Raw genomic sequence first — 13,343 nt, forward strand, 5'->3', positions numbered from 1 at the left:
TCCGGTGGGACTGACTGCACCTAAGGTCAATTTTATGACATCCTTATTTTGTTATGCGACATATATTTTTCTTTCTGCCCCGTGTTGCTTTAAGACAAAGCTATCAGGGCTTTAAAAACAAAAACTAAAAACCCAGTCATCTTCTCAAGCTGTTTTTTGCCTCCTTTTTAGAATCTTATTTCTAGTAGACAATTGTCAAGTCAACTGTACGTTACTGAAAGCAAAAATTACAAACACATTTTGTAGCATGCAAAGTTAACATTATTATGAAAAATCCTCAATTAAGTAAGTGTGCATAATACAACCTACGATTAAGATCCAAACTTCAATTTCAGGTGTAAAAACAAAGCCTTAATGTCTTCACTGGACTTCAATGTCTTCTTCTTAAGAATTATTGTCCTCCCTTTGTTCACTGGAACAACTAGTGTACTAGGTATATATAGGTCGGATGACTTCTGTAACACTGAAATATCACCATCCCAAATATTTATGAAGAAATCAAGGTCTTATTTTCAATATTATGTTAAGACTTTTTTTGGCTAATAGTTTTAAGTCATCTAATAAGTTCTTATTCCTTAAAAAAGGACTGCTCCTGCCAGTTACATCAGCTTATCATCCCAAGGGTCCCTCCACAGATAATCCAGCATGGTTTGGTCAATAGTGTTTGAATTCAAGCAGGAATGCTAGAAAACTCTTTCCCACAACGCTGTCCCTTTCAACCATGAGACAATTTGTTTTTTTAAAATCAGAAACATGCATGGCCATTACATGAAACAGACATTAGCATAATGCGCTCCTTTCATAGAGTATTCACTATATTGGAAATTATCAGATGATTTGGATACAACACCTTAATGTTGGATACAACATTAAGATGATTTGGATACACCTTTCACATCAATGCTAAGACTCAAAATTTCTCTTATTAATTATGCCTGGTGTCAAATACCAAAATTCAACAAAATAATCAAGAATAAACTAAAGAACAACAAAATTGAGAAGAATGAACTCACAGGATTTGTAAGCAACTATTTTATTTTGGAACATAAAATAGATACTGTTAAATATGTGTTGAAACAAATCAAGTGAATACCATCGGATCACATCCAGAGGTATGAAATAGGAGAATGTGATGACAGACTATTTAGAGCCTCAGAAGCAAGCCCACATAAGCCCAGATACTTTCAGCATCATCCTAGATAAGCCATCACATATATCTCACACACCATCCTTAAGGAAACATGTAAAGCCAAGCTCCTTGTCATTTATATTTGCTAAAAGTGTGATATTTATAAACCTAGAAATTACTTAATTTCCTATATTTACATTCTTTTTTTTTTTTGCGGTACGTGGGCCTCTCATTGTTGTGGCCTCTCCTGTTGCGGAGCACAGGCTCCGGACGCGCAGGCTCAGCGGCCATGGCTCACGGGCCCAGCCGCTCCGCGGCATGTGGGATCTTCCCAGACCGGGGCACGAACCCGTGTCCCCTGCATCGGCAGGCGGACTCTGAACCACTGCACCACCAGGGAAGCCCTATATTTACATTCTGAGATTTTAATTTTGCCTGTCCTAATATCCCCTAGGAACACATTTTTCTATTCTATGTAATTGTGTAGTTACTATTAAAAATCCTACCTGATTTCAGTTTAAGAGAATTAAACCTAAAAATAAATTTGCAAGTACTTATGAAGGTTTTTTGGGTATACATTGACACTGTATGATTGATATTATCCATATGGCGTGATAAATTATGCTAAATTGTCAAATTATAAAATTATATGTATAATAAAGCTAACTTATTGAGATATTCTTCTGGAAAATTAAATCTTAATTAAAACCAAATTAAATATTAAGTATCTGATTTTGGACCACTTAGGACTTAAGCAAATGTAAAAAACATTTTAATTATAAATAATGTCATGGTAAAAATGCTTTAAAGTTTCCAAGTAAGACCCTCCTAAAAAAAATCTGTAACAAGTTTGTGGAAAATAGCTTTAAGTAATTACAGTGTATACACACATCCCATCCAGAAGCTGATGAACATATTTATAAACGTCTAATTCTTAAAGGCTTCCAATATCATACACTGAGAACAGTCACTTGGCAAATACATGCCAGGAAGTCTAGGCATGCTTATTATAATTTTCTAAATACCAGTGTATTAAAATATTCATTACTGAACCTTTAACATTAGAAAACATAATAGAAGATTTAATATAATCTAGGTTAACTAAATTTCTTTTAATAAAAGAGACAACATATATCATCACTTACTTTATTAGCCTGAATCAAATGAAAGTCCTTTCCATAGGCCTTCAACCCTTGTTCAAAATTTCTACACTCTTCCTCTGTCCAAACAGATAATTCCTCTGACAAAATCGGGGGGCGGGGGAAGGAGGGGAAACTGTTAAGCAATATTCTCCCAAATGCTGCATATAACAAAGTTGTAAATAAAAATGTAACTTTCTGGTAACAATGAGGGAAGTATTTTACTCCTGAATTCTATTATTGATGGCTGAAAAAGATAGTGACAAAAACTCCTTATTTAATAATGGATGATTTAGTCCCTGACTCTCCAACCTCAACTTATGCCTTTCCCCTTTATTCTTTTTTTTTTTTTTTTTGCGGTACACGGGCCTCTCACTGTTGTGGTCTCTCCCGTTGCGGAGCACAGGCTCCGGACGCATAGGCTCAGCGGCCATGGCTCATGGGCCCAGCCGCTCCGCGGCATGTGGGATCTTCCCGGACCGGGGCACGAACCCGTGTCCCCTGCATTGGCAGGGGGACTCTCAACCACTGCGCCACCAGGGAAGCCCTCCCCTTTATTCTTTATGATCCAACTAAACAAGCTACCTTTCAATTCCTTTAATTCGTTATGTCCTTTCTTACTTTAGAGACTTTGTGCATGCTCTTCCCTTTGTCTAGAGTTATTTCCTGCCTCTTACCTCAACCTCCTTTCACCTAGCCAGTAAAAATATCCCTTTGTTCGAGAAGCTTTAACAGCCTCACTCTTTCCCCAACTAGGTTAAGTCCCACTGCAATAAGTTTGGATTGCACCCTCTAATTCTCCTTGGAAGAACTCGTAACTATTTTTCAGCTTCCCTACCTAGGCTCTAAGCACCGTGATGTCAGGGACCTTGTTTATAGTTATGTCCCCACAATTTAGTAGGCCCTCCAATTCTGTTGAATGAATAATCTTTCATTTGTTACATAATGATATATAAACAGTACTCTTAGTGAAGTGGGGTGAGAGCCAGTTTGGAGTAAAAAAGTGAAAAACCTGGATTTTAGTTTTGGCTTCATTATTTATGAATTATGCTTGCCTCAGCTAAGAGACCTCAGTTCTCATCAGTTTTAAAGTGAAGCTAACATCTTTCACCTTACTTAGCTCACAGGATCATTACCAAGATCAAATAGGAAAATGTTTATAAAAATGCCTTAAAATTGAAAGGCATTATGTATTTTTATTTAAATGGCCTTATTTTCCCATAAAGGAAGGGACAATATTAACCCCATTCCCCATAATGCCTTGTGTAACACTTGTGTTATATACAAGTTATTTAACAAGTTATAACAAGTTGTTTTCCAGCAAATATTTACTGAATTCAGAGATTAGTATTATTAAATTTAGGATATACCTAGGTAAATTGAAAAGCTTAAATTTTAAATGTCTGCTATATCATGAAAACAAATAAAAAATTATTTATGCTTACCTCTAGCTGCTTTTACATTAAATCTTAATCTTCTTAATGCTTCTTCTGTATCAAAATTGCATTTAACTAATTCATATAATGCCTAGAAAAATAAAAGGCTTCAGTATGTAACCTGGACTATGAACAATTCAAGGCTACAGTTTCTTAACAGAGTAAAGGCTTTTCCAGAATCCAGTGTTTTCATACTTTCTGGAGGACAAGTAATTCTAGTAAATGCAACATAAAGAACACTAAAGAAAAACAAACATAATTCATTCCTGATAATTAACTGCCTCTGAATATGTAGAAAATAATGGATAAGCAAATACTCTACTGGTGGCCATGGTACTCTAGGAATTTATAAATAAAAAGAAATTTTATAATAATCACAAGTCCCTTCTTTTTGGTTTTCTGGGGTTCCTATTCAAAGACAATTTAAAACAAATCAGAAAATAAAAACACTGGTGAAAAAGGCAAGAAAGTATATAATGCTGCTATTAGGTTCATGGTAGGCACTGTTCTATTATATACAGAATAACATTATCCCAGACAGGTATTCCCAACTTGATGATATCCACAGATTCTATGGGATATGCAAAGGAAGTTCAAAAAGCTTAATAAAAAATATATACAGGCAAAATAAAATATCAAAATTTTTATTTGAGCTGAAGTCATACCAATGAGTGTGTCAATACTACATATCTTATGCTGATTATAAACATCAGACTCCCTGTTGATGACATTACAGATCTTCCTCTACTTACAATGGGTCCCCAAAAACACATCCTAAGTTGAAAATACTGTAAGCTGAAAATGCATTTAATACACCTAACCTACTGAACACCATCACTTAGCCTAGCCTACCTTAAATGTGCTCAGAACACTTACATTAGCTTACAGCTGGGCAAAATCATCTAACACAAAGCCTATTTTATAACAAAGTGTTGAATATCTCATGTAATTTACTGAATACTGTACTGAAAGTGAAAAAGAGAATGGTTGTATGGGTACAGAATGGTTGTGTCAGTTGTTTACCCTCATGATCACGTGGCTGACCGGGAGGTATGGCTCTCTTACACTGCCCAGCATCACAAGAGATATTCAACACTAGCCTGGGCAAAGATCAGAATTCGAAGTATGCTTTCCATTGAACGCATACTGCTTTCATACAATCACAGAGTCAAAAAATTTTAAGCTGAACCTTCGTTAAGTCAGGGACCATCTGTAAAGGAATTTTGGTGGATAGAATAGCACTAAATGTGACAGCACTTAAACTTATAAACGTTATGTGGTTAATATATTTTGGGAATATTGTAAGTTATTTCTTATTCATGTACCTGTTCATTGTCTTTTATGTGAGATCCTTCAGGAATTGCTTCTACACCTTTCTCATCACCTGTTCTTCTAGATGCATCCTTAAGAAATACAATCACTTTGTCTTCCGGTAAGTACTCAGGGTCCCACAGGAGCTGATCATCATTTTCATATACTAAATTAGTAAAATATAATGTTAAAAATAATGCCAAAAATTGATAGAGTTTGTGTTAAAACATATCACTGAACAAATAACCCATACTTAGAGCCAAAATGTTGAGAACTGAGAGGTAAAGTGTGGTCCCACTACTTGCGTGACTTCATTCTGGGGCAATATTTATAGCTTAAGTGATTTAAACAATCTAAACAGAAGGTACCACTTGATGCCCCTTTCAGATCTAGTCTGACTTAGCTTGACTTTACCAAATTCCAAGCTCTCTTGGTTTGAATAGCAGTACCAACACTTCCTACCTGTATGACCCCAGCAAGTTACTTCCCTTCTTTCTGCCTCATCTGTGAAATGGGGAAAACAATCCTATTATACATGGCTGTAAGGATTTCAAGCAATTTAAAACAATTCTGACACATATTAAATAAGTTTCAATGAATGTTAGCTATAATTATGATTTTTGAATAGGGATGTCTAAAAGAATGCTCACCAAATGTTAACACTGCTTATTTCTTGGTGGTAGGATTTGGGACAATTTTTTCTTACATCTTTGTACTTTTCCATGATGCTTGAAAATATATTGTGATAAGCATAAATCATTTTCATAAAACAAGTCATTACTTTTTTAAAAAAAGCATTTAGGTTTCATCAGAATTTCCATTATAAGATTGAAGCCCCAATTTCATCAAAATTTTATAAGTGAAAGAATGGAGGAGAAACTAAGATGAGAGCCTTGTGGAATCCTAAATGACAGGAAGATGAAAACAGACAAAATTAAGAAGGAACAGTCACAAGACAGAAGAAATATCAAAAGTGTGGCATCATAGCAGCAAAGGGAAGAAAATGTTTCAGAGAGTAATAGATTGGTTAAATGCTGTTAAACAAGCAGGATGAAAATTGAAGAGGTGCACTGGATTTACTAACTAGGAGGGGAATGTTTCAAGAACTGTTTCTGTGCAGTGATGGAAGCCAAAGCCATACTGGAGAGGAATGAAGACGAAATGGAAGGTAAAGAAATAAAGTAGAAAACTCTTCTGAAAAGTTCCATGGTGAGGGAGGAGACAGAGCAGTACAGTAGCTAGAGAGGAAGCATAGCTGAAGAAAGTTTTTGGTTTTGCTTGTTTGTTGGTTTTTAAAGGCATGAGACATAATCACTTAAATGCCAATAGAAAGGAGCCAGCTGGACAAAGACTCTGAATTTAAGAGACAAAGTATAGCTGACAGTGTCAAACTTCCTTGTGTTATGAAAAGGAATTAACAGCTAACAAAGGTACATCTCCTACATACCAGGTACTACGTTAAGTGTTTTCATATAAATTACCTTGTCCCCACCCACTCCCCTGCCACTACACACATACACTTTACATTTTTCCTTAGTAATAAACCTTATTCCTTTTCTAACCTGTTGGTACAATCGTAGAAAAACTCCAAACTGTAAATACAATAAAACTCCCATGATAAAGTGAATTTGGATATACTGCTATTGATTTCTGGTGTGCACTCAGCCTTTCTTTGCCAAGGGAACACACTAGAGTTGTTATATTCTTGGAGTGGGAGTGGGAGATGGACAATGCCTTACAAGGAAACCCTGATTCAGGAAGAAGACAATGGAGGGTGGGTCCCTGAGTCCCCAGTGTTCTCCCAGTTAGATACCCCATGTTGAGCCTATGAAACAAGCACAAACTACCTGAGAGATACTTCTGGAATCAATCTGGAAGTCCCAAGTCACAGGATACAGAGATATGCTTATTTAAACTGAGTACACAAACATCACCAGATGGCGCCAAATGACAAGCCAGGTCCCTAGAATTGTGACTAGCAGCCAGATAGGCTAACCCTGAGAATATGATACTTCATTTAATGCATATACTAAAAATGACAATGAGGTGAGAACCACTAGCATTCTCAGAGAATAAACCACACTGCCTTAACTGGTTCCAGAAACAGACCAAATCACTTTCCAGTTAAGTTTATACTCTAAATATGACTTCTGACTATGATCTAAATAAAAAAGGCAACACAGTTGATATTTATTAAATATCTATAGAATGACTAAACGCCCAGAGATCATAAATTCAGGAAGAACTCCACCATTATGATAAAACACACGAAAATAAGGAGGAAAAATAATCTCGATTTTTTATTTATCTCTATTTTTTTAATTTATAATCTCTATAAATATGACATGAACCTCTATAAATATGACAGCAACAGAAGGAAAAAACAGTTATTATAATTGTATAGTTTCATGAACATGCTGGATTTTGAAAGATCACAATCACTGAACTGTAACAGCATCTTCTGAAACTATTTCATTCGAATGAATTACCAAGCCTAAATATTAGAACTTTTAAAAAGCAACCATAAATATATCCACCTCATACTACTGAAAGATATAATTTACAAATGATTATAAATAAGTGAAAGAGTCTCAGAAGGCAAGAGCTCGCCTAGTCTATCAACACAGGTTGTTAACTGGGGAAGTGCTTTTTATGGTATTTTAAGTAATCAAAGTAAGTGTGTCAGATAAGCAAAAATGAGTTCAAAATAATTTAACAAAGTTCATTATATGTGTGTTGGGGGTGGGAATGGAGATGACAAATGTAGAAAGCTGAGAAACTACATCACAAAATTAAAAACTTCTGCAATCTGGGAAATTCCTAGTGAGTAAGAATAAACGTGAATAAATAAATGAAATTTATAAACCTCCAGTTTCTGTTAAAAAAAAAAAAGGTGTCATTCCATTTTTAATGCCCAAGTAAAAATTCTACCTAATCAATATATTATGAGAATGAAAATGCTGAAACATAACCAGCAAGGTGTAGTAATGCGGTTTATAATAGAGATTTCCACATTCTTAAAAGGTCACACTGTGATTAATGACATGAATTTTAAGTTGTCTAGCTGAGCTTTTCCTATGTGTAGATTAATTGAACTGCCTGTTTCAACAGTACTATTATCAACTAAGGGTAATACATGTGTTCATTTTTCAGTAAGCAACTTAAGAATCAATAATTCGTCTAATATTCATTAGAAACAACAATTCACCTGGTCCTTTGCTATTCACTGCTTCGTAATTCCTAGCCAACATTTACTTACTCTAAAATTTACGTCATGCAAGCATGAAAATTTGAGAATACCTTGTTCCTTTCTCTTGACTTTTTTTCCTAAGTAGCCCATCTAATTCTCAGCTAATCTAGTAAAGGGTTCTCAACCTCAGCACTACTGACACCTTTGGCCAGATACTTCTTAGTTTGAGGAAAGGGGTTCCCATGCATTGTAAGATGTTTACCAAGTATTCGAATTATTTAGTATTATCATAAAGCTGCAGCATTTACTCAGTTTTTAGTACATGGGAGAAACAAAACACCCACGTAACTTTAAAAATCATGTTTTTCATTATGCCCAGCACTTTTTTGGGAATTAAACCCTTTTCATACAGTCTGAGCAGGGCTGACACTGCTCCCTGGAGCCCCAAGAGATAAACGAGCCAGGGCAAGCCTGAGTACTCACTCTTCTCTTGGCTCACAGTAATTCTGGTTGGGTAAGACTCAAGCTGAGTCAATAGAGGCTCTCTCTAGGACTTTTGCTGGAGCAAAGGGGGATGAGGAAGTTCTCATTTTTCCTGGTTCCTGGCTAGAATAGTGAAAAGTATAAGTCATGAGCTCCCAGTGGCCATCCTAGCTTGTCTGACAATAAAGGAAAGGGGGAGGAGAGACACCTGACATCATAAAAATCCCGAATCCAGTTTTATTTGAAGCCAGACTAGCCAGAACTTCCCAGTAAAGCAATAAGGTAAATTCTTTTTTGCTAAAGCTAAACTGAACTCAGTTTTTGTCACCTGCAAGCAAAAGAGCATAAATTGATACTTTCTGAAAATCTGAATAATAAAACCTAAACATAAGGGTAAGATTAATCATCTTTTGGATATTAATGCCACTTACTGACCATTTTCTATGTGCCAAACACTATGCCGCTAAGCACTACACGTAAAAACATCACACGTGAATCCTCGCACGAGCTTTATAAATAAATAGGTGACTGCTATTTTATAGACGAGAAGAAAAAAGTAGTTAAGTAACACGTCCATGGCCAAATGCCTAGATACTGATTCAAGTTTACTGACTCCACATACGTTCTGTTTACACTATCTGCACCCACCTAATAACTCAGCTACCAAATGTTTACGAAATGTCTTATGTGAAAAGGATCTCCCAAGGTATTAAGGATACAAAGATGAATAAACAAATGATTATAATATACTCATTGAGTGAAAATGATCATTTACATACATTTAAGAGAAAAAGTTAATGTCTCTTTAGGATACTCAGTAATAGGGTTTCCTTATAGCAATGAAAAATTCTAATCCAACTGCCGAATAATTCCTTACAGTTCAGATATCAAGATATCTTAAGTTTTGTGGCACTGTTATCAAAATCACTCAAACCAAATGCTCTCCTTTTTGAATGTGATCACCAAACTGATGAAAAATACCCTGCGAAACTTTCGCTGTAAGGAAAAAAGGCACTATCCCTTTGACAGTTTTATTTCTAACAGTGTGGTTTACCTAATAGTTTTACAACAATTTGGTTTGTGTGCACAGGTTAACCTAAGTGGAGACGAATTCTTGGTATCATGACCAAAGTTTGAATTCCTAGAACTACAAAGATGAGGAAAGGGCCTGAACCATAGTGACTCCTCTAAGGCAGTAACCCTGGTAAATGCATCTGATCCTCATACAATATAACACGCTTAAATTTCTCAAAGTGAGAAAGCTTCATAAACCACAGCTTTTCTGGAAAAAGAAAGAAAGAAAAAAAAAATATATATATATACACACACATAAAATTGCTTTCTAAAATGTTAAAATGGAAAACAGTAAATCAAAATTGGAGATTGTGATCACTTATTCACTGTGATATCTGACAATGCAAACATGTTAAAATAAAAGATAAACATATTAAGACATAATTAAAACCATCTTTAGCCATAATATTAACTTGCCACATATAAAAAAATACAAAAGCCAATGGATCATTCATTTTTGCACACAATTACAATGTATTCACAAACACTGTGCACAGAATTTCAATATACAACAAGGTCACTCCATATTGATACCTTTAACATTCCTGTATGTTGCAGAAATTAACTTGAAAGCTATTACTGTTGTGTTAAAACATTTCTACTGTCACTAGAATTTACTAGCCTGTGGTGCTCCCTTAACTGCTTCTGATCTGCTGCTCTGCCCTGAAAGCAGGTGCATACTTAGAATATAAATTTTCTAGAGAGAATGCTAAAAAAGAAAACAAACAAGACGACAACTCCCAAAGGCTCTGTATATGTAAGGTGAAGTGCGGAAAAGAAAACTGAAATAAGGAAATGATGAAAGAGTTCTAGCATTGAGTGATGTCACACCGCACATGAAAACTCATTAAACGTGCGTGCGCACACACACACACTCTCTCTCTCTTTCTGGAACTCTCTCAAAAGCAGATAATCTGAAATAGACTTAAAAAAAAATCTTCAAGTATTCTGTTTTTGTTAAGTATTTATTATTTGTGACTTACCTTAGCACTTTTAGACAAAATAATGAAAAAAAAACATGTAAAATTTAAGTATACAAATTGTTTTTCCAAAGTACAACAATTTTTCCAAATTGTTTTTCAATACACAAACATCAAAATACTCAATTTTAGTAATATTAGAAGTTTCAGAAGCAAATAGACTTTTTATATTAGTTGTTTACTTGTTTTTTTAAAACCTGTCCAACAGCTTCCACTGAAACAAAATAACCTTTTAAAATATAAATCATAAAGGTTATAAAAGGGCATATATTTTAGAGTACTTAAAATATGAAAAAAATTAAAAGTTGGAATGTTTTAAGTCATCTAATAATCCAATACCAAAGAAGCATTCACTTTTCTTTCTTTCTTTTTTGGCTAGACTTCTATGGACAGAAGTGGAGAAACAGAAAACGTATTTCTTACAGATACTGGTGCAGAGGTCTTCTTTCATAAATCAGTGGGGTAACAAACTGTCATGTTCTTATCCCATTATAAAAACAGTTCATCAATTCAAAAGCATGAATTCAGCTATAAATTAGTAAATTTACTAATAACTCACCTTTTTCATTTTCTTTGTATCTACAAATGCCAACTGGAATCTCTGCTTGAAACATGGAGCCCACCATAATCTCCTATTTTAAAAATAACATAAAACATTAATAAGATCTAGTAACAGATTCTGTATCCATTTTCTAGATTTACCTTCTTGGGTTAACTGTTCCTGGTTTGTCATAAAGCACAGTTACAACCAATTAACTATCTCAGGGGAGTATTGTGAGGATGCATGAATTAATAATAGATAAGACCTTGGATATGACTGGATGAAAATATTAGTAATAATAATGGGGTGAAATGGATACAAACTTTACTTCAAAATATGGAGGAAAAGAAATAAAAATGAATTCTTATAATTCAATTATAAGATAACTCTGAAAAGCAGAAAGTCAAGTTAAAGTATTTTCAAAGCATCCCACTCTAAGCTATGGTCTCTGGATCAGCAGCATCACCAAATGCAAATACTCAGGTCTTACACCAGACCTACTGAACCAGAAACTATGAGGATGGAATTCGGCAATTATAAGTGTTTTAACAAGCTGTCCAGGTGATTCTGACACACACTGAAGTCTGAGAACCAGAGCTTTAAGGTAAGGGAAATAACGAAAGGGTTTGTATAAAGCTCAGTAGAGGCCAAACGAATGAAACTCCAAACCAACTGGACAGGTAATTAGTGCCTAACTTTCATTAAAACAATACAAGATGAAATCGTACCTTCTCCCAAATGTAATTAAATCTTATTTTAGGAAATCTGGTAATCTATACAGTCAAAACACAGATTAGGGGAAACTGACTGTTCAGAAAGACAATGAGAAATCACCACTGATGAGGTTTTACAAGACATAGGGACCAAGATTAATTACATGGGCCCGCTTTTGTCTGTGGCTAAATGTTAATAATACAGTTACTACATTTTCAGAATGAAGACTTATGCAGGAAAGGTACAAAATCATGGTCTAGTAAGTTTAAATAACTCTTGGGATTTGAAAAGTTTCTCTCTCCTGTTATTGTTTCCCACTTTTGTTAGAATTTCATTTTATCTAGTATAACTTCAAAGACATGTTCTATGTAATAAATTTATTGCTGCACCTGTACTGGAAAACCAGTTAGTTTTCTAGAAATACCACATTCACATTTTCTCTACTCATATATAGGAATTTTCTTTATGTCTTTCACCATAACAAAGATTACTCTATTGTCACTTCTTGTGGCTCTTTTAACTTTACTCACCTATGCCTATCAGAGAATAACTAGTCAAGTTATCAACCCTGGCTAGGGCGCTTCTAAAATATAGATGTCTGGATCCATTCCAGACCAATTAAACTAGAATCTCTGGATGAAAGCCATGGTAATCAGTATTTAAAAGTTCTTTAAGTGATTCTAACATGAAGCCAGGGTTGATAACTTCTCGACTGGTATAAAGATAAGACACTTCCTTTTTCCTATCGAGTTCAGATAACTTCTTTTCACCTAATTTGTTCTGCAGGAAAGGGAAGGAAAACAGCGTTTAGGTGCATTATGTACCAGGTATCTTATGCAAAATTTTCATTAAATCCTCACCAACTTCGACAAGGCTGAATTTGTCATTCCCATATTGTATTTGAGGAGATGAAACTCAACAAAATTAATTTCCTCAGGAACACACTACTAGTAAATTCTGAGCTATAATTTGAACTCAGGTTTGATTTCAAAGCTGTTTCTACCCTAGAATAAAAATTCAATTTCATCTTACAAGCCTTATTAGATGAATCTCTGAATCCTGACACTTTTTTACAAATCTCACTAAAATAAGACAATCTGGATTTACTGTGGTCTACGTTATTACATATTTTTCCTGAGGAAGGGACTAATACTCCCTAGCAGTAAAGGCTTCATCTCCCCCATGTTCTCCCTCCTGAGTTTTTATTGCTTCATTAAAAAAAAAAAAAATTCAAGGCTTAATCAAATACTCTCTTGGGAAACTCCAGATACAAAATCAATTTATACTGGAGAAAAGATAAACTTGAACGTGTGGTAGAAAATAACAGTTTAAGATGACTCCCAAGG

At 34.8% G+C, this 13,343-nt stretch overlaps 1 protein-coding gene across 9 annotated transcripts in view; it reads right to left on the minus strand.

Moving 5' to 3' along the window:
* MIER1 (MIER1 transcriptional regulator) overlaps positions 1–13,343 on the minus strand; it is a 56,475-nt gene that overhangs the window by 11,710 nt on the left and 31,422 nt on the right. For 6 of the 9 annotated variants that reach the window (XR_003794381.1, XM_029228004.1, XM_029228007.1 and 3 more), the window contains 5 exons: positions 11,302–11,374; positions 5,478–5,519; positions 5,030–5,181; positions 3,714–3,795; positions 2,275–2,369 (listed from right to left, as the gene is read on the minus strand). Coding sequence is in view for 8 of the 9 variants with exons in the window: in XM_029228004.1 (XP_029083837.1) it covers positions 2,275–2,369; positions 3,714–3,795; positions 5,030–5,181; positions 5,478–5,519; positions 11,302–11,374 (444 nt within the window). In the remaining variant the exon portion in view is untranslated. The remainder of the gene's footprint in view (positions 1–2,274; positions 2,370–3,713; positions 3,796–5,029; positions 5,182–5,477; positions 5,520–11,301; positions 11,375–13,343) is intronic. The other 3 variants (XM_029228012.1, XM_029228005.1, XM_029228008.1) reach the window with 1 other exon arrangement.

The sequence above is a fragment of the Monodon monoceros genome, unplaced genomic scaffold (assembly GCF_005190385.1).
Source record: "Monodon monoceros isolate NGI ecotype Baffin Bay Population unplaced genomic scaffold, NGI_Narwhal_1 Super_Scaffold_18, whole genome shotgun sequence".
Classification (NCBI taxonomy): domain Eukaryota; kingdom Metazoa; phylum Chordata; class Mammalia; order Artiodactyla; family Monodontidae; genus Monodon; species Monodon monoceros.